Source organism: Mus caroli, unplaced genomic scaffold, assembly GCF_978045245.1.
Source record: "Mus caroli unplaced genomic scaffold, Mus_caroli_1 scaffold_13, whole genome shotgun sequence".
NCBI classification, from domain to species: domain Eukaryota; kingdom Metazoa; phylum Chordata; class Mammalia; order Rodentia; family Muridae; genus Mus; species Mus caroli.
The window spans coordinates 74,033,686-74,055,395 of record NW_028227268.1 but is presented as its reverse complement, the minus strand read 5'-3'; the positions used below and the strand labels follow the sequence as shown (position 1 = coordinate 74,055,395).

The window sequence follows — 21,710 nt, the reverse complement described above, 5'->3', positions numbered from 1 at the left end:
GCCTGTCTTTTATGTAGATTCTGGGCATCCAACTCATAACGTTCTCTTTGAAAGACAGTTACTTTATCCTGTGATTATCTCCCTAGCCACTCATAGAAAAATCCATGGAAATGGTGAACATTGTGAGTAATGTGTTAAGTGTGCTACATTTTGTAAAAAGAAACTCATTTTTATCTTGTATAAGCCATGAGGAAGTTGCTCCTACTTTGAAAGCACTCAGTTAGCTAGCCGGATGCAATGTTTCCTGGTGTAGTTGGGCTATTTTTAAAAATTTGATAATTTTTCAAAACTGTTTCACAGATGTTAGGGGTTATAAACTGCATTGCTGCCCTGAACCTCTGAGAACACTGTGGCTCATCTTCCCTGCCCCTTGCACTGCATTTTGATGAGAAGCATTTCCTCCATCTTCACTGTGAGTACCGGTCTCTGATCCCACACAGAAGTCCACTCTCTATCCAAATGACTCCAAGGTGGTATTAACTAACCCCACTCCTGGCCACACCAGGCACAGACTGTAGGGACAGGAGGCTAATCCATTGTTCTTCCTTGCTCCAACATTTTCCTATGTGATACTATGGGTCTGTGGTTGTTCAGACAGTCGCTAATCTGACTGGAGTTTTGGTTGCAGTAAATTAGAGGTGTTTTACTAAGAAGGAGCCTGACCAAGACAAAACCAGAGAGAATTCTCTAAGTAAGGTCCCAGATATTGTTAGCTAAAGAATTATAGAGTGAATAACCACAATTATTATTTGGGGATCAAATTAATTTATATCCTGCCCGAACACTGGCAAGTCTTGATTCTGTAAGAAACCTTCAGCAGAACCCCCAGCATTTCCAACAAGCAGTTCACACAACAGCAGGGCTTAGACATTAGCCTGTTTCATCTGTGACCCATTACCTTGTAGGCCTATCTAGGGGCAGTGAAACGGTTTTGAACAATTAGTAATGTTTTAAGGACAGCCCAACTGTGCAGAGCTAGGAGTATTCCCTATCCAGAGCTGGACCTGGGCTGTCTCCTGGCTGGTGCTCGCAGTTTCTCATGGGAAGGGGCTGACAGTGACTGTCCTTAAAAATGTAGTGAAAAGAGTAAGAGCCACTCAATATATTACATGTAATATGTATTAGATACAATATGTATGTATTCTATGTTATAGCCACCCAAGCCTAAATATATATCTTTACACACACACACACATTGCACACACATACGTACAAAGACACATCGCATTGTTCACAGTCTCTGTGACACTTCTCATGCTTTCTTGTTCAGATGTGGCTGGGCCTATGAGAACAGTCTGCAATCCTTTATTTTTACAATGAATGTTTGATGAATAATTATTATGTTTTGACATCAGAATTGAAACCAAGTGTTGTGGTCACAATCAGAATTGATAAAAATTTGACTAACCTTTGAATGGTACAACTTTGTTCCTTGGTATGCTGTCTGTGGAAGTTATACAGAAATGGGGACTAAGCATACACATTGGGCCTATACTCCTAATTCTACAATTAACATAGAAGTAAATTGGGGGGTGGGGGATACAGATCTTCCCTTGGTGGTTAATCAATCTTTTTGTTTCCCTGATCCTTATGACAACTGGAGAAGTGCTAAGCCTATGGAGGAGGGTACAGAAATCATACTGTGGGAGTGCAAGGAACTCCTATTTTATGGATAAATAGAACTTAAATTCTATATAGAACTTTTCAAGTTATGGTTGTCCATAGTTGATGCTACCTAGAATTTTTATAATAAATTTTATATGCCTTTAGAGGATTATCGACGATTATTGCTACCAGTTCCATAAATCTGGCATTTCGCCTTGTGATATGTGGATTACTGACAAGGCATTGGATTGGATACAGAGGCAGTAATGTTAAAGGGAGCACCCTTGGATGCTTGTTGATATCTCCCCTGAAGAAACCATTGATTGGAGCTCTTATGGCTTTCCTCAGGAAAATGTTCTTACTCAGAATTTAGACTGCAACAGTAGAGTTCAATTGGAACTGTGGAAATTAGTTCTACTGTTAATGAACATATTTGATGGCATGGAGTTGGACTGTCAGGTCTTCTCCTGCAATCTGACCCCCCCATTGTAGACTGATTTCTGGAAATTAACAAGTGCCTTTTACCCTCCTAAAGCATGGAAAAGGAGTTTAAACATTAATGATGGTTTGTCATCTTTGACCTTTAGCTTAAATCTATGTCACCCCTTTGTAGTATGGATATCATTCCCTAATTTGCTACTGGAAAGGTCTATACAGTGCCAGCCTAATGATTATACTATCCATTGTGACTATTGGACTCTTCATAGCTGTGATAATTCTAGTATGTCCTTAAATGTCACTTCAGAAAGTTTGTGCTTTCTTAGAGCAAGGCCAGCCGTCCAGAAGGCGGTGAGAAGGCCATGGCACAATTCACCTGTGATGATTTTTAATACTTGATATGAGTATTAAGAAGAACTTGTAGGATGCCTGGGGTGTTTGTTGCTGTAGCTATGGGAATTATTGCTTTAGCTACTGTTGATATACTACAGGTAGATCAGTGGTTCATAAAGTAATTTGAACTGCTGAGTTCATGAGGGACTGGCATAAACATTCTGCAGAACTTTGGACTCAACACAATAAAATAGTGACATGGCTAATGAAATAGCTGATCTGAGACAAGCTCTAATTCTAATTAGAGTTAGAGAGAGTCAAAGAACAAGCGCAGTTTAAATGTGATGGCATGTTATATATTGTATTTTATTTTTAAATTTCAACGAGAACAAGTATGATTAGAAAAATGGTTAAAATGCATTTGATGGGCCACCCTCATTCTTATTAAATGATTTCTAATTTTCAAGAAGAAATTAAGGACATGTTTTCTAAAAGCTTGCCTGAAATGACTGGGGTGAATGTTATGGAAAACAGTGTAGATATTTTAGCTTTATCCAATCTTGTGCATCATTTAAATAGATTCCTTGGTCTAGCAACTGCTATCCTTATCTTTTTACTTTTAGCTTTACTGGCTCCTTTGTGCAAGGTTGTGAAACAGCATGATAGAGAAAACACTGTATTTACTGGAAGGATGCATGATCTTCAACATAAATTTAATTCTCAAGGTAACTGAATAGAGCTTAAACAAAAGAGAGATGCAGTGGGCAAACTGGAAGAGCCATTGCACCTGGCATTTACTTGGAGTGATGGCCACTTACAGTGTGAATTTAAGCTCTTGAAAACAATCAGTGACAGTTATCTGAGATTTATGGGGTTGCTGATTCTTGGGAATTTCAGAACCTTAGCATGTCCTCAGTACCAAGACTCACCTGGCAAACCAGGAAGCCTTGTGTGCCTGAGAATTGCTCAGGTAATGATTCCTTCAGACAACTCCTAGATCAAGCAAGAGGTTTTGGTCTGTGGGAGCTGAATTCCTAAATGGCTTTTGTGTGTGTGTGTGTGTGTGTGTGTGTGTGTGTGTGTGTGTGTGTGTGTGTGTGGTAATCAAAGAAACTGCTTCTGTAAGCCTCTGTGGGTTTCATTCTATCAGAGACTATCCTTCCCTGATGCTTGCTAAGCTTTAACATATCCTGCAGGGTTTCGCTTTCTTCTCCTGCACACCTCAGAACCACAACAAGTGATCTAACTCATAACATCAGATTTGAACACAAAGCCAAGTGATACATGAAAAGCAAAGACAGCTGATCTCCTCTAAAAACTACAAGTGCAGGGAAATTCTTCCAGTTTTTGTGAGAATGACACAGGTAAAGGTCCAGACAAAGAATTCAAAAGGATGATTATCAATATGATCAAGGAAAAAGGACTCAGTCAGATGAATGACAATCAGGGTCAACAAAGGGCATGATAATGGAAGTGAATAAAAAGAAATACTGAAGAAACTTGTGTCTTATATGAGGCTAAAATTATTTTTTTTGTAAATCAAATGCTCAATGGAAAGGCATATTAACACAATGGATCACCTGAAAGAGAGATTATCTGAAGTTTTAGGTATATATAGATAATATAGTATTGGAAGACTTGTTCAAGTTTGGCCATAATAATTTAAAAACATATGAATAAACCATGTGTAATCTTTGGAACACCAGAAAATAGAAGAAGTAGAAGAACTCCTTTCCCATAGCATACAATATATATTCAATGAATCCTAGCAAAAATGTCCCCAAATTAAGGGACAGCAAGGCACATCTAGATACAAGAAGCATGTAGAACTTCAGATATACAGGGCAGAAAAAGAAACTCCTGAAGTCATACTATAGTGAAAATCCAGAATGTATTAAGCAAATCATATTGCACACTGCAAGAGAGAAACAGGAAGAACTACAAAATATGCCCTTCAGAGTAACAAGTGACAGAGGGCATTAGAATCTTTGAAAACCAGAGGGTCTAACATGATCTGCCAGAGCTTGTCTGTGGCTGTTTCTGATCTGGGACTTTATCTCCATGGGACAAAAGAAGAGCCTACAACCCGGACTCCAAGGGCATCTGAGTATCCCAACCTGGCATCTTTCTCCAAGCTTGACTGCTCCAGAAGACAAGCATGGTCCACAACACACAGGTGGGAGGAAGGGGTTGCCTTCTCTGCTTTGGGATACTCCGTGGTCGAGAAGATGGCCCTTGAGGGTCCAGGATCCTCCCTGAGTACAAAGCCCTGAGCTCTCCTTTCCTGGTGTCAGGACAGCACTCCTCATGTTATCACACATCTTGGGTTATTGAACAAGCTGAACCTAGACACCCTAACCTCAGCAGTGGTGACCTTGATCTGGTGACAATAACACTTCTGTGATGGATCTCCTCTCAGGGGAGGGGAGGAGAGGGGAGGGGAGGGGAGGGGAGGCGGGGAGGCGGGGAGGGGAGGGGAGGGGAGGCGGGGAGGCGGGGAGGGGAGGGGAGGGGAGGGGATGAGAGGAGAGGAGAGGAGGAGGGGAGGGGAGGAGGAGGGGAGGGGAGGGGAGGAGGAGGGGAGGGGAGGGGAGGGGAGGGGAGGGGAGGGGAGGGGAGGGGAGGGGAGGGGAGGGGAGGGGAGGAGAGGAGAGAGAAATGTGAGGCTTGGAGTTCTGGTGTCCCAGGAAGAACTGCACATAGAAACTCAGGATCTCCCTGAGTTTCTTTGTCCTTACTGGTCCACACACAGCCCTTGCTCTCTATCTACACTTTTCTGTCTGGATCTGAGGCCTATTTATCTAAACCACCAAAGAGGGAGGCTGTAGTCAGAGTAGGTTTCAGTTTCTATTCCTGGAAATGGCTAGTTTGTTGGAATCAAGTGGAAACTTCCCAAATTCTTCTGTAGATAAGGTCACAAAGGAGCCAAGCTGTTCTGCCCTCTGGATTCCTCTGGGAAAGTGCTAACTAATGTGATATCTTCTATATCTGGGAAAACTGTCCTGGTGTGAGTCTTGGGTTTAGAGATTTTGCAGTCTGACTTAAGTTTTGGTTTTAGTAAATTAGAGCCTTTTTATTAAAAAGAGACTGGCTAAGACAAAACCAGAGCATTTTATAGCTAAGGCCTCAACTATTGCCAGCTAAAGGATTATACAGGGAAAGCCCAGAAAGCTAATATTTTGGATAAATTAACTCATTCTTGTCTGGGTTTGGGCGAGGTTTGATTCTGTACCAAACCTCCAGCAGGTGCCTTAGCCAACCAAGCATGCAAGCAACCAAGCAGGGAGTTCGCCAGTTAGCAAAGCTTTGCAGGTAGCCTGTTTAATCTCGCCATTCATTCTTGTAGAAATAGCTGGGGCAGCAAAATATTTTTCAGCAACTAGCAATTTTTCAAGAACAGCCCAACTGCACCAGGAAGTGCTTCAGCTCTGGATAGCCGACAGGGAGTTCCAGGTAGGCACAACCTTCTCATGGCTTATACAAGTTAAAAACATTTTTAAAAACAAGCCTAACACAGCAAATTTATGCTCCAAACCTATTGTTCACCATGACACTTCTCAGTGAGCCCTGGCTCAAGACTTCATACAAGAAAACATAGGAGCAATGAGGAATGGCTGGTCAGAACCCTGGCCCTGAACCATGTGTCTCAGTGGGAAGTATGTTGAATCTCTTCAGTGGTCCCACATGTATGGGTTATCTGCACATGGTTAATTGTTTAGAAGTGTGCAAGAGTCATTTCCCTGTAGAAGGAAGATGGGAAGGCCGTGAGCTTAAAGTCATCACCTTCTCTCCTTCATTACTTAAAAAAAAAAAAAAAAAACGAATATTTTTATAGCTGCTTCCTTCAGTCAGGGTTTCTTCTTCTTTTTCTTTTTTAGGTATGAGTCTGTTTTGAACATGGTTGAGGTTTGGTTTGTCATGCTTGCCTTGTGTACTGCTGTTCTCGGTACTTAGCATCACCAACACCTCCCAGGGATGTGAAAGCCACAACAAAATATTCATAGTGAGGCAAAGTCCTTAAAGCTCTATTAAGTCCTGACTCATAACTCAGATTCCTCCCACTGTTGTTTGTTTGTTCCTGCCCCATTATTTGGTGGTACCTTGGAAACGGTTTTTGGTTTCTCCATTCTTCCATATTATCTCATTAGATATAAGAACCCAGCGCTGAGGGGACACTGCACAAATATTTGTATCCTAACATAAATTGCTAGAATTTCATCATACTAAACATTACAGGACTTTCACTAATCTTTCCACATTTGAGTTCTTTAAATATATTAATTCAGAAGGTAGAACATGTTTAATCACTCATAACTTACTTACAGCCCCAGAAGCAGAGTTTGAAAGTCTATACTCCCTATCGTCCTTGGGGACATAATCAGAAGTCAGGAGGTCCAGAAAATGCAGACGTGGCCATAGAGTGGCCCATAGTCCATTCATCTGAGCTCAGTGTTCTGCATGGTCATTCAAGAATAGACATAAACCAGAGTCAAATGAGGCAGGCAATGGTTGAGTTCCATGTGACTATGTATGGATGTAAGATGGGGCAAGAGAGTGAGGTGCAGACTCAAGAGGTTTCCAGCCATTTCTGTTTCTGTCTTTCAAAATAAGTTCTTTACCATGGAGCCACCCCCACAGCCCCACAGTGTTGCTACGTAACTAGGTAACACACTTATTTGCTAAACCTACAAGAAGAATATTGTGTGGGAACCTATGTAAGGAAGCTGTGAACTTATTGTGAACTATGGGTGGGGCAGAGTAGAAAATGTTCTTCCCACAAGGGATTTTTCTAGGAAGAGTTATAGGAACTTTTATAAGTGAAGACACTTGAGAACAAGGACATGGAGAGAATTCCCTGGCCTGTCCATATTGTGTCTGGAAAACGCAAACACCCGGGGGTAGGTCTTCTTGGCTCTTCTTACAAGAGCAAAAGTAAGGTGTAACACCAGGTGTTCTCCTTCTCTGTTCTTGGATGTTCTGAAGCCAACTGTAGATATCATTTTATATTTTGCTTTAACAATAAAAATGAAATATGCTTTGTTTCCAGTCCTGAGCTCAAATTCCCAGAGTTTCTGGATGCGCCAGTGTTTTCGGAATACCCTTCAGTCCACAGAGACTTTGACTCGCTGGTCATGGGGCGAGTCAATAATACTGACGTGGAGTTTGGAAGTGGGGGTGGAGATCAGATGGTGTTGGATGGCCAGGGATTGGTTTGCTTATCCCTCTTTTATGCAATAGCTAGCTTTATTCTCCATCCACAGTTGAAGCTGCGGTTTCCTCTTGCTTGTCACTGCCAGTTTGTCAGTTGAAGAAGTGACTATCTTCAACAGTACAGAGGAGGGACAAGTACAAGATCAAAAGATTATTTCTACCTTTTGAGAATTCAGTGTACTATAGACTATAGTCAACCAGGCCCAATTATCTGTTTCCACGTGTATGTACAGGGGGTCTAACCCTTAACCCTTCTAGCACCCACACTGGTACTCACCCTGTCTTAGTTAGGGTTTCTACTGATGTGATAACACACATGATCAAAGGCAACCTAGGGAGGAAAAGGTCTATTTCACCTTATACTTCCACATCATGGAGAGAAGCCAGGGCAGGGACTCAAGGCAAGAACATGGAGGAAAGAACTGAAACAGAAGCCATTAAGGAGTGCTACCCACTGGCTTGTTCTTTCCTTGATTGCTTGGTCTGCTTTTTATAGCACCCAGGACCACTAGCCCAGGAGAGGCATTATCTATCATGAGTTGGACTATCCTATATTAATCATTAATTTAAAAATGCATGACAGGCATTGTGAGGTATACCTTCAGTCCCAGCTCTCAGGAGGCAGAGAGGTATCTCTGTGAGTTCAAGGTCAATCTGGTGTACAAGTTCTAAGACAGTCAGAGCTATGTAGAGACATACTGTCTCAAAAACAACAACAAAAGAAAAACAAAAAAAAGGAAAAAGAAAAAAAAGAAAAAAATGCATTATACACTTGCCTAGTGGCCAGTCTTATGGAGGTATTTGCTGAGTTGTGGTTCCTCTTTTCAAATGATTCTAGCTTGTGTCAAGTAACACAACAACACTAATCAGGATACACCACTCCCACTAGAGCTGGCTTCAGCATTTCTGACTTTTCTTGGGTCTTGTCTCTGAACAGTGCTTGGCCGATGGAGGTGACTAGTGATCAAGTCATGTTTAGCATGAGAGCATTTCACACTCAGAAACCTTGACCCACTTCTGTTTGTGCCACACACACCCTCTGTGAGTCACACACAGCTTGAAACACCCAAGACCCTGCTTTCAAAATTGATAGCAGGAGCAAAAGGAAAGTAAATAACTTGAGAGTTGACAGCACAACTGTGTCTGTTTTCTTTCTATGGCACTGCAGAGGCCCCCTGTGGAGAGTGGAAGATAAACAAGTTCAGAATGCCTAGCACGCTGTTTCTCTTGGCTGCCCCTTTCCTCATGTGTTTGACAATGTTTTTTTTTTTTTTATGGTTTGATTATTAACAATTTACCACAGCATGTCACTATTCCAAGGAGGTGCAGGATCTGTGCCACACACCTACACATTTTAAATGCAGAGTTCTGTGACTGGCTATGTCTACTGGGTCATAGGAACACATACCTATCACACACATAGACACATATACCAGCTCATATAAATGCACGAATGTATGGGCCCAGCATGTGTACACATGAATGAACACACAGCTTTGTCCTTGACCCAGGATGATGAGGTCACTCACCATTTGCTTTGTAACTAAAGAGAGACCCATAGTGTCCTTCTCAGGGACATTGCAGGTGTCTTAGCTCTGAATTAAGCAGATCTGGTTTCTCCTGGACATTCAGACCTCCAGCTCATTCACCCTTCTCTTGTCCCACTGTACCGTGGGAGCCCATGATGCTGAGGAATGCTCTCCTCCAGTCTCCTGCTCTCATAGTGATAAAGAGAGATGGTGCCCTTTCTCCCCTTTTCATACCTCAGAGTATCTTCATGGTGAATCTGTGACACATTGCTGTATAATTGAGTCACGGCTTCAGTTATCTGGAAGCCAGGCACTATACCCCAAGATTTCAATGTTCAGAACTAAATTTTGACTCTCATACAGAAACCAAGAAAGAGATGTACTTGGTTCTCATACAAGAATCCACTAAGCATGTGAAAGTCTGTGTACAGAAGGAGACAGAATCACTGTGTGCCTTCAGATAATCAAAAATTGGACCCATAGACCATGGATGGTATCAACCTCCCACCCTCTGCACTCACCCAGCCACTCAAAAGGAGAATAAACTCAAATCACACAGAGTTGGAAAAAAATGACACCATTTGAATTAACAGGAGCATGTAATCTGTTCTTCATATCTGATTACATGTGTTAAAATTATGCAGAAACGCCGGGCGTGGTGGCGCGCGCCTTTAATCCCAGCACTCAGGAGGCAGAGGCAGGCGTATTTCTGAGTTCGAGGCCAGCCTGGTTTACAGAGTGAGTTCCAGGACAGCCAGGGCTATACAGAGAAACCCTGTCTCAAAAATACAAAACAACAACAACAACAAAAAACAAAAAACAAAACAAAACAAAAATTATGCAGAAACACTGTCAATATAACCCAAACCATCCATGTTCAGAGACAGACTTCACCAAGGACAGAACATGTCAGCAACAGCTTCTTTTCCCAATATGGCAGCAAATGTCTTTCCTCCATGGTGATAAACGTTAAAACCAACAAAACCTGTGAGGGATTATCTCATTGCATCAAATGATGTTTTTGGGAAGCCTATCTTCACTTGGTGCCAGACTATGCTCTCATGAGGGAATCCTGAGGTAGATAAAATGAGAAAGGAAACTAGGAAGAATCCATTACTCTCTTTCCTGAGTTGTCTTGGTGGCTCTGGATCCTGTGAGACCCCAGGTTCATGGGTGCCTTGGGGCTGAAATGAGGTTAGACAGCCACAGTGTTCCTGAGAAGGACAAGGAGGCAGACGCATGGCACAGTCCTTCCCGATGGGCAGTGTGTTTCAGTCATTCACTGGTGTCTTTGAAAAACTACTCATCTCTTTCCTCCTTGTCCCCAGGAATCCTTTGGCTTCAGAGAACTCATTCCCCTGATGTCTTGGCCAAGTGACCCTTCACAGGCCAAGTGGAAATGTCTTCCTGGCCTTGAATCTTCCAGTCTTCTTTTCATTCTCTGACCAAGTTGAAGTCCTTCTCTTTTTCCTGGAAATGTTTATGCTGCAGGGGAAACACAGAAAGAGCTTTAGTTTCACTTTTGTTTCCTGCAAATATAACGTTCTTTTTTTTTTTTCTATCTACTAGGGCTCATTGCTTCAGACTTTCCTGAAGGAGGGCAGACCCGTGCCGTTGGTGGTGGTTGTGCTGTGGGCTGCAGTGAGAAACGGACTCGGTATTTTCTACTTCTTGGAACTGGTGAGTGTGAAAAGCCTATGCATCTGGTGTGACCTAGGTTTTGGCTTTGTGGGAAGAGGGCAGAGCTGGCTTGGATAGGCAGCAGGTCATGTCACGGGTCTATCACAGATAGGAGTCATGGGTCTAGAACTGCCTTTTGGTGCCAGTTGGTCTGTGAGAGTTCTGAGTAAGTTTGGACTGAGCAGAGTGTTTTTGGGTGACTCTCATAGGAAACTGTACAGTGCTCACTGTAAGGTGGCCAGATCTCACCACCAGGGAGTACGGCATAACCCTGTCAGCTTTGCTTTCTTTTCTTTTCTTTTCTTTTCTTTTCTTTTCTTTTCTTTTCTTTTCTTTTCTTTTCTTTTCTTTTCTTTTCTTTTCTTTTCTTTTCTTTTCTTTTCTTTTCTTTTCTTTTCTTTCCTTCCCTCCCTCCCTCCCTCTCCCTCCCTCCCTCCCTCCCTTCCTCCTCCCCTACCCCTTTTTAAAAATCTCATCTGTATTTACTTTTTCTTTCCTAGACAGGGTCCAGCTGCGGGCCTAGGGTAAATGTGGCTTTTATTTCCTCTCAGGGAAAGAAGTAAAAGGGTGGTTTTCTCAGTTACCCCAACCTAAGGAAAGGTGGGTGTGCACTGGAGGCTAGGGCTAGAATTGCTGGATCATTCTGACAGACTCCTCTGTGTCCACTCGCTGGCGCTCGATGCAGGGAGGGTGTGGGTGAGAGTCATTCCCCTGCAGTAGCAGTTCGGTTATCAACAGAGGCACAAGGAAGTATGTGCTGGTGTTCACAAAATGGAAGGCAGAGCCGGTGCCCTGAGTGTAGAGCAGGACTGGGTGGCCAATCCACACCCAGTGTCTGCCTGGTACAAGGCCTGACTGCTGTGGCTCTCTTTCCAAGGGCCCGAGGGGCCCCAGAAACATCACTGCGTCCTATGGTCCCTTAAATGTCCATCTCAAACTTCACCGCCTGCCCGCTTATCTTCCGGGCTGCTGTGCAGGTGGCTCTGGCTGGCTTGCATGGGAGGCTCACCGCTGGTAGGGCTAGTGACCCAGGAATGGCTGTCAGGTCCTTTGGGGGTATTTTGGCAACAGGTGAGTTCTGACACTCCATCAGGAATTTCCAGTCATAGATGATCTGGTTTGTGTGTGTGCCTCTGGGGGTGCTGCTGTAGTGCCTGGGCGGGAGCTGCACGCCTCATGGAGGGCTACGTGGTGAGTGGGGGTTGCCCAGCTGGGAGTCTGGCTGCAGCTGCTGCCCGCGGTCTCCTGCACACCGCCCACGACCCTCCAGCAATCCCGCCCAGCCCTTCTCGTCCCGTATTTACCTTTTAAACAGAATGTGATCAGGCACTGTTATTTCCATTCACAATCCTTGCTGAGTTACAAGACCTAGGGAAACTTAGGGTTTTGTTCTCGGTACTTTGGAAAACAAGCCACTTGGGGAATTCCTCAGTCAAATTGTTTTAACTTGTGTTTACTTCTAAGACTAGTACATGCAAAGCCATCTTAATTTGGTCTACTAAGGAATCCAGCTCAAAAGTTAAACACTTCAGACCACAAACATAATTAACAAAAATCTAAGTAATTTTTCATCATGGACACACGAGTAAAGCTGATTTGCTGAGGTCTAAGGATGTCCATCCTGCTCCATAAGAGACAGCACGTTAACCTCCATCTTCACACTTACAGAACATACTTGAGAGAAAGTGTGGCTGTCTTTTTTTAAGATGCTGAAAGATCTCTATTTGTTCTAATGTTCACTGCACACAATTAGTAATCAGAAGTAAAATAATTATTCCTCCCGTTCCTGTTCTTTCTCCCTACATTTCTCCCCCCTTGCTTCTCTCCCGCACCCCCTTCCTTACCCTCTGTCTCCTCTTCTTTGTACTGAGATTGGACCTTTGGCATCATAAACCTTGGGTTATGCAAGGGCTCTACCACTAAGCTGCATTCCAAGCCCTTTCATTTTTTATACTTTTACTTTAAAATGTATTTATGTATGTGTGTGTGCATACATATGTGTCTGTCTGTGTGTGCATATGTGTGTGTGTGGTCACACACATACTGTGGCACATGTGCAGAGGTCAGAGAACAGTTTTGGAGAGTTAGACTTTCTGTCTACCTTACAGAGGCAGGTGTGCCTGGTTTCCATGGCTATGCTGTAGATTCTAGGTAACTAACCTGCAGGCTTCAGGCTGCGCTCTCCTAAGGCTCTTATTTCAAAGGAGGATTGGGGAAATTACCAATGTGCCTCATATTTGGCCTTTTATGTGAGTCCCAGGGATTAAAGGTCACCAGGCTTGTAGGACAAGTGGTTTTACCCTTCGACCCATCTTCCTGGCCATGTTTTTACTTTTCATTACCAACAAAATGATTTTACTTTGGTCACTGACACATGATAGAAACGGCAATTGTGTTGTTTGGTTTTTAAATTTTTACTTAAGTGTGCATTAAAATAGGTTACATTTAAGAACTTTTACAGTAAAATTTCCTATAAACAAGATACTTTCTTAATACATTCCCCTCTTTTGTTTCATTTGTAAATAATCTACACAACCAGAAATAAGACTATCAACTCTAATGATCTAGAAGTCCATATATATTTTGTAGTTAGAGAAATCATACATTCTGGTCTTATCAATAATGTGCAGTGTGCACTTTTCTTTTCTTTTTTTTTTTTAAAGATTTATTTATTATATGTAAGTACACTGTAGCTGTCTTCAGACACTCCAGAAGAGGGCGCCAGATCTCGTTGCGGATGGTTGTGAGCCACCATGTGGTTGCTGGGATTTGAACTCTGGACCTTCAGAAGAGCAGTCGGGTGCTCTTACCCACTGAGCCATCTCACCAGCCCCGTGCACTTTTCTTATCACAAATAAGATGCTGATCACAAATTGTTGTCTCCTAATGTGGTCTGTTGAGAGTAACCCTTCAGTTTCTTTGTTAGAGACACCATGAGTTTTTAAAAACATGAAAATAGCCAAAGCCATTTTTTATTAGATATTTTCTTCATTTACATTTCAAATGCTATCCCCAAAGCCCCCTACAACCTCCCCCCACCCTGATCCCCAACCCACCCACTCCTGCTTCCTGGCCCTGGCATTCCCTTGTACTGGGCCAAAGCCATTTTTAAAGGTAAGGTTTCATTATGTTGCTGATGTAGCCAAGACTGGCCTTGAACTCACAGTTCTGTTTCAACCTCCCAAGTATTTTCTGCATTTTGCACTGTACTTAACTAAAAGCTGATGCTTGTTTAATAACAGCAGAGAAGTTCATTTGTCAAAGTCAAGCTCCAACAGTGAGATCAATAATCCAGGGTTGGTGTCTAATATAAAATAGGCTCTCTTTTGTCTCTGTCTGTCTGTCTGTCTGACTCTCTCTCTCTCTCTCTCTCTCTCTCTCTCTCTCTCTCTCTCACACACACACACACACACACACACACACACATTTGGTGGATGAAGCAAGGAACTCACAACACAATGGCTTATTAATCATGAATTTTAATTACACAAGTGATTACAAGTTTCATATTTAAAAAAAAACAAGTAATTCTAAATCCCACATCTGATCACTCAGCTTTTAACAGATACTTTTTAACAGCCAATTCCCTTTGGCAGGCAGCATTTGCGGTTGCATGAAAGGAGGTAGACATCACATTATTCTAACTCAACACAATTCTTGTTCGTCTACATAGTTAACCACGTATCTATTCTTATACTCTTTTCATAGAAAAGTAAACATACAGTTAACTAGAGAACTGTAGGTCGGAGATTTTTTTACTTTCTTTGAGACAATGGGAAAAAAATCTCTTCAGTCTGCATGCTGCGCAGCATGAAGTCCTCAAGGTGCACACCAAGAACTCATCAGAAAACTTATAAGATCAGAAAAGTAGACTTTACAACAAACATAGAAGCTCAGTCTTGACCGTGGGGACTGAACCTCAAATATTAGTCTGTCTCCTGTAGGTGAAACTCATGAGCCTTAGCAGCCAGGCTTGCTTTGTTCTTGTTTTTTGAGCTTAGCAAACATTTCATAGTAACCAGGAATGTGTTTTTTAATTTTATGTGTTCCGTAGGTTTTCTGCTAGGAAGCAGCTGGCAAAACATCCTAAACTATTCCCTTAATCTCCCTTATCAACTGCCCTAACTTCCTATGACTATTTAAACCAAATCAGGGATTCTGTAAGATCATTAATTCATCTAAACAACATTATTCTATGAAAGTTCATCTTCATTGATCTGCAGGAAAGTTGCCTAATAGAGTGGCTGTCTCCCATGAAGAAATCACGCTGGACTATGGACAGGGAGGGTCTCTCCAAGCCCGTTCACACCATGCAGTCAATATTCAGGAAGAAGATAGCAATGAGAAAGCATAGTAGCAGCAAGAAGTAATCCAGAGATGAAGCCCGCCCCCAGGCGGTGCCTCTTCGAGGCACATCCCTCTCAGTTGTGCTAAACCATGGGCTGTCTCCAGGAAGCTTCCTTGCCCACTTTAGTTCTTCCTGTAGGGCATCTGCTAGTGATTATTTAAACATTCTAAGTCTCATTAATAGCTCCACTATACCAAAATGCTACAAGAAAAGTGAATGCTTGTAACATCACTTAAAGATTGATTTATTATCATTTTATGTGTTTACGTGTTTTGCCTGTGCGTATGTGTGTGCCTGGTGTGGTCAGAAAAAAGCGTCAGACTCCTGTAGCTACAGTTATAGACTGTGAGTGCTGGGAGCTGATCTGGGTCCTCAGGAATAGCAGTGTGTGCTCTTAATTACTGAGCCAACTCTCCAGACCATTCCACCATCACTGAAATGGTGTCCTTAATATACAATTCAAGAATCAATAAAACAGATTAAAACCCGGTTAGTATTGCAAAACAAAAACCCACCAAGATTCTGTTACAGAACAAAGCTGAACCAATGCTTTTCTGGATTTTCTAGAATTTATTTTTGAAAAATCACTTTGGTGGGTTATAGCTTAGGATAGAAATAAAAACACTATTATTTTAGAAAGGCATGCTTAAAATTCCTGATGCATACTTCATTGGTTTTTGTTTACTGAACTGAACATTCTTGCTTCTTCAGAAAATATGGCATGCCTTTGCCTGCAGACAGGAGCAAGTTGCCCTCTGAGAGGCTCCACCCAGCAGCTGACTCAGACAGATGCAGACACCCTCAGCCAAATGGTAGATAGAGCTTGGGGACTCTTTGGAAGAATAGGAGGAAGAACTACGGCCCGAAAGGGGATAGGAACTCTACAGGAAGACCAACAGTCAATTAACCTGGACCTTTGGGGCTCTCAGAGTCTGAACTACTAATCAAAGAACAGACATGGGCTGGACCTAGGCCTCCCTACACATATGTAGCTGACGTGCAGCTTGGTCTTCATGTGGTCTCCTGAAAAACTGGAGCGGGAGACTATTCCAAAAGCTGTTGCCTGTATGTGGGATATGCTCTTCTAGCTGGGCTGCCTTGTCTGTCCTCAGTGGGAAAGGAAGAGTCTAGCTTAGCAGAGACTTGAAGTGCCAGGATAGGGGGATAGTAAGGAGAAGGAAACCCGCTCAGAGGAGAAGGGGAGAGAAAATGGGGGAAGGATTGTGGGAGGGGGTGACCAGGAGGGGGGCAGAGAGTGGGATGTAAAGTGAATGAGTTAAAAAAAATGAAAAAAGAAACTTGTTTTGTGATTAAATAACCATTCAAGATTTAGGTTAAAGAAAACAGTGTCTTCAAGACACAAAGGAACTGATGCACACACAAACTCAGAGACTGTGGCAGCATGCACAGAGCCTGCACAGGTTCAAGCTGGTTGGGCTTCCAGCACTGTGATGAGGAAGTAGGCATGGGCTCTAGTCCCAACAGAGCTATCTCCAGTTAACAACCACTCAAAAAGGAAAATTTAGTTTCTCCAGAAGAGTCTGCCCAGTGTAGATAGCCAACAGAAAAGAAACTTCCTGGCTTACTTTTGTCACATATTGCTTTATTTGGCCTTAAAAAAAACGCTTACCACTTGTATATTATGCTTTACAAATTTGAGCTTTTATGATGTATGTGTGTTTACCCATGTGCACACACACACACACATGCATTTCTTTTAGTTACTCTTCTTTTGTTGTCAGTTTGTAGAGCTTAAAAACCCTTGTTTGTCTTTTTTAATTTACCTGTCTGTTTTCTCAAAGGAGAAACAAAGAAGGGATGGAGTTGGAAGGGTGAGGAAAGTTGGAAAGTCATGAAAATAACTTTATTTTTTAGTACAAAATTATTAGGTAAGCATTCCGTGTACTTTTATGCAATAGACATAAAAAGGAGTTTTGAATGTTGTAAATTTCACTTTATACATTATTCTGTCAGGCTTTTATGGATATAAAGCTTAGAAAGAAGAACTATTAAAATCCTCAATAGATTAGGTGTTTCAAACTACAAGTAACACTAATCTCAACACTAACATTGCTTTTAAAATAGAAGCTTCTAGAAGTTTTCATTCTTAATTTAAGCACGTTCTGGTTTACACCAGTTAACTGCTTAAGGTGTTCTGGTTTGGTTTTTGGTTTTTGTAGGTATTTTTCTGCTAAAGAGCAGAGTGGGAGAAATGTTTTCTGTGCTTTTAACTTGAAAAGTAAGACTGTGGAGCCCAAAGGGAAATAGACAAAATTCACAGGTGGTTTCTGGCATCCTGTCAGCTTTTCAGTCCAATGCAGCAGAGCCCACAGCTGTGGAGAACATTAAGTTCTCAGTTTTATGATGGAAATGTTAATATCATTAGAAGGTTCAAGTACAGTAGAGGTGTACATCTGGCAGACAGGTTATCACTATGAAGGAGGAACACATGACACACAGTAATAAGGTGTGGAGTCATTAAGAAAACAGTGATAGGACTCACAGGAGATACATCTTTTAGTTTTCTCTGCCACTCACATCTCACTAGCTTACACCACCACAGCTTTATACTTCCTCTGAGAAGAAACATCTTCCACACCACTGCATGCAGTCATCTCACTGCACACTCTAGGCTGCAATGAAACCTTCAGCTTTTCTTGCAGAGCTTGGTATATCTCAGTAGGACTCCTTTAGAAGATCAGCTTCTCCTGCTTCAGCAGCTTCTCCCACTTCAGCAGCTTCTCCTCCTGTTTCAGCAGCTTCTGGGTCCATTCCTTGTTCAGAAAGTCATAGGCAGAGTTGATGCGTGTGAGCCAGTATTCTTACCTTATTCAGATCTGCATTGTCGGTAGAGGCCCTGGCACAGACACATGGAGGAAAGCCTGGCCTGGAATGGAGGCCTTCCATTGTCCCGGGCAATCACAGGGGTGACTTTCAGCATCAAGTGGGAGGTTTGATTTTTATGTTTTAAATTTTGCAGTAATCTTCCCAATTTGCACAAGCTGCTCGTGAACTTCTTCTGGAGGCCAGGCAGGCCTGGAACTTGCTGCTTTCCTGCCTCAGCCTTCTGACTAGTCAGGGTTATAGGATATAATAAAATTGATATGTTGGTTTTGTTTTGTTTTGTTTGAGAGCTAAAAGTAGTTCTTTCTTGTCCTAAACATTGTTTTTGAAGGATCTGCATGAGGAAGGAGACAGTTGTTCTCCATTCATAAACCCTTTGTCTTTTCTTAGGAACGCTAATGTATTAGTGGATTTGAGGTGTTAAGTATGTTGATTTTACCACTGGCCATTGTGCACTTGTGTGGATATAGCTCCTGTTATAACTCCATGAATATGGGCAGTTACTATGGGGCAATTGAAACAACAGAAATTTATTCTCTTTTAGTTCTGGAAGCCAGAAATCTAAAATTAGTTCAAAATTAAATTTGCGCTTGAGTTTATCTGATTAATGTAAAGTATTAGCCCTACCTGAAAACTGTTATTCACAGCAGCCAACTCACTTCTGCTGTGTAAATTATATATTCACAGATCCTGGGGGCTGATGTGGACATCTTTGGGATCATTATTCTGACAGTGCAAGGGTGGTTACCCTCTCCTGAATCTGAGACACAGAAAGAGAATAAGTGTGTCTTCTCCTGTAATATAAATGAGTTACAGTGGCATGAACCAGCCTGTGAGGACAGGAGTGACTCATGGGGGCTAGTATGTCTGGAGGGGCGGGTTTCTCTTTTACCAATCCTCTCTCCTTACCTCTTTGGTCTTTCTCCCTTCTCACAGAGCTTCCCCGGTAACTGCCATGGATCAGTTCATCTCAGCCTTCCTGAGGGGTGCTTCAGAAAATAATTTCCAACAATTAGCTAAGGAGTTTCTGCCTCACTACTCTACATTAATCAGTAAGGCAGGAGGCATGCTCTCTCCAGAAACCCTCACTGGTATTCACAAAGCCCTCCAGGAGGGAAATCTCTCTGATGTCATGAGCCAGATTCAGGAAGCAATTAGTGCTGCAGAGAATGCTGTCCTGGAGGTGGCTGTGATCGGGCAGTCTGGGACTGGCAAGTCCAGTTTTATAAATGCCCTTCGAGGGCTGGGCCACGAAGCAGAGGAATCCGCTGATGTTGGGACTGTGGAGACCACTATGTGTAAAACCCCCTATCAACATCCAAAATATCCCAAAGTGATCTTCTGGGACCTGCCTGGGACTGGGACACCCAATTTCCACGCAGACACTTATCTAGACAAAGTGGGATTTGCCAACTATGACTTCTTCATCATCATTTCTTCTTCCCGCTTCAGCCTCAATGATGCTCTCCTGGCTCAGAAAATAAAAGATGCTGGGAAGAAGTTCTACTTTGTTAGAACCAAGGTGGACAGTGACTTATATAATGAACAGAATGCCAAACCCATAACTTTTCAGAAACAGAAAGTCCTTCAGCAGATTCGAGACTACTGTGTGACTAATCTCATTAAAACTGGAGTGACTGAACCACGCATCTTCCTGATCTCCAACTTTGATCTGGGTATGTTTGATTTCCCCAAGCTGGAGGAGACTCTGCTAAAGGAGCTCCCTGGGCACAAGCGTCATATGTTTGCCCTGCTCTTGCCCAATATCTCTGATGCTTCCATTGAGCTAAAGAAACATTTTCTTCGGGAGAAGATCTGGCTGGAGGCCTTGAAGTCAGCAGCTGTGAGCTTCATCCCCTTCATGACTTTCTTTAAGGGCTTTGATTTCCCTGAACAAGAACAGTGCTTGAAGGATTACCGAAGCTATTTTGGCTTGGATGATCAATCGATTGAAGAGATTGCTGAAAAATTGGGCGCACCCTTGGCAGACATCAAGGGGGAACTTAAGTGCTTGGATTTCTGGTCCCTTGTAAAGGATAACAGCATAATAGCACAAGCTACGAGCGCTGCTGAAGCTTTTTGTGCTGTGAAAGGAGGCCCTGAATCTTCTGCCATCCAGGCTTTAAAAGTCTACTATAGGCGCACACAGTTCCTTAACATAGTGGTTGACGATGCTAAACATCTCTTGAGAAAGATGGAAACAGTAAATGTTGCCTAGCTAAACAGTGAATGGATTTCAAATTGTGTGTCCAAATTGGCAATGGGGTTAGTTGTCCTTCCACCAAACTCCCAGGCCAGCTCTTCCCTAAGCTCCACAGAAGTGTATCCCATGAAGGAAGTCCATTGCTTCTCTTTAGAGATTACTACCATGCATGAATTGTTTTTTTTTTTTTTTTTTGCTCATACCCTGTTTCCTGTGTTCATTGATTTATTATTCTTGATAATAGTCAGCAATAACATACCACCTGCCTCTGTGTTAAGAGATAACCTGTTTCTGATTCATTTATACCAATAAAAAAGTTTGTAATAACAAGATGAGACTTAGACATCACTATCTCCTAATTCTTTCTCATTTATCATCTCAACACCCTCCTCGCTGAAATAAAGAATGGTCTATAAATATGAGAACACATTTAAAGGCATACTACAAATTTTCCTGTGGGAAAGTGTAACATGCCCAGGAGGTGGTGACAAGATGGAGTAGTGACATAGGAGAAGACCCAGGAAAGAACACGATGCGTAAGAGGTCAAGGTGGAATCTGCAGTTAGGAGTACAGCACACTAATGTGAGAACAGCTGGTTGTAAAAACGGCAGCAATCTGATGGGAACTAAGGAAAGTAGGGGAAATCAGAGGATGAAGAGAGGTAGAAAGGAAACTGGAGTCACTTCCAAGAAGGCCTAACATATGATATGAGTTTACTTTTTTTTCCTCAAGGGAGGCAGAAAGCAGGTTGGGTAGAGGAATGGCCTGGCAGAGCTCTCCAATGGAGGATCGCTATGCTTGACTGTGGAGAGATCAAGGTTGAGCTCTCACCTCCAGGAGTCTCTGTCATCATCCCAGAGGAGGTCATGATGGTAGTCGGGGTTCAGGAGGTAGTGATGGAAACAGAAGCATTTGCTTTGGAATAAACATGGAGTATGGAGTTGCTGACCCCTAAATGATCTGGGGAGTAGCATCCCCACTCCCTGGCAGGCATACAGAGGAGTGGAGAGAGCTGAAGTGAGGAGAGGGGTCTGGGGTTTAGCTACATTCACATAGTCAGGATCTTCCTGCATATACTGACTAGAAGGAGGGGTGTAAATAATGTGATAATTGAGGTAGGGGGAATCCTGATGATCTAGGCTGAGTAGGGTGAGTGGACACAGTGAGATCAAAGTCTTGGCACCCTGGAGACACCCCGACTTCCAGGTCTCACTGTGGAGAGATTGAGCTGGACCTTTCTACTTTATATTTCATTTTTTTCAATACCGGTAACTCATCGAATTGTTTTTTTTTTTTTTTCTTTTGCCTTTGGGATGAAGTGTCTTTCCTTTATGACTTAAGGCTCAGATGCAAGTTCACCGATAAATCCCATTCTTGAGGCTGACATTGTTGTGGTGAGTGTAGCAGAAACTTAGATAGGACCTGTCCTTTCTTCTCATTTGGCCTGAGACATGGCCACAGTCTCTCCATTTCAAGGCAATCACCCTGGAATTCCAAACAAGGTGGTGGAGAAACACA

At 42.6% G+C, this 21,710-nt stretch overlaps 1 protein-coding gene and 1 long non-coding RNA gene across 4 annotated transcripts; one reads left to right on the top strand and one right to left on the bottom strand.

Moving 5' to 3' along the window:
- The first annotated feature begins 340 nt into the window (after nucleotides 1-340).
- LOC110305385 (interferon-gamma-inducible GTPase 10-like) lies at nucleotides 341-20,523 on the top strand. Of its 3 annotated transcripts, none has more exons than XM_021177336.3 (3): nucleotides 341-412; nucleotides 10,686-10,796; nucleotides 18,925-20,523. In XM_021177336.3, the coding sequence occupies exon 3, from the start codon at nucleotides 18,944-18,946 to the stop codon at nucleotides 20,204-20,206; it is 1,263 nt and encodes a 420-aa protein (XP_021032995.1). In that variant the 5' UTR covers nucleotides 341-412; nucleotides 10,686-10,796; nucleotides 18,925-18,943; the 3' UTR covers nucleotides 20,207-20,523. The 3 variants fall into 3 exon arrangements, with proteins under 3 accessions (XP_021032995.1, XP_021032996.1, XP_029339594.1); XM_021177337.3 differs by lacking the exon at nucleotides 341-412 and adding an exon at nucleotides 10,363-10,380; XM_029483734.2 differs by lacking the exon at nucleotides 341-412 and having other exon boundaries at nucleotides 10,598-10,796.
- Nucleotides 9,697-12,513, bottom strand: LOC147001544 (uncharacterized). Its single transcript, XR_015045078.1, has 2 exons — nucleotides 12,101-12,513; nucleotides 9,697-10,601 (listed from the first exon to the last, which is right to left on the bottom strand). It is a non-coding gene; the product is annotated as an uncharacterized LOC147001544 (long non-coding RNA).
- Nucleotides 20,524-21,710: the final 1,187 nt, after the last annotated feature.

Bases quoted from the DNA above. Each gene is read 5' to 3' on its own strand.
- LOC110305385 (XM_021177336.3), top strand. From the start codon at position 18,944: ATGGATCAGTTCATCTCAGCCTTCCTGAGGGGTGCTTCAGAAAATAAT.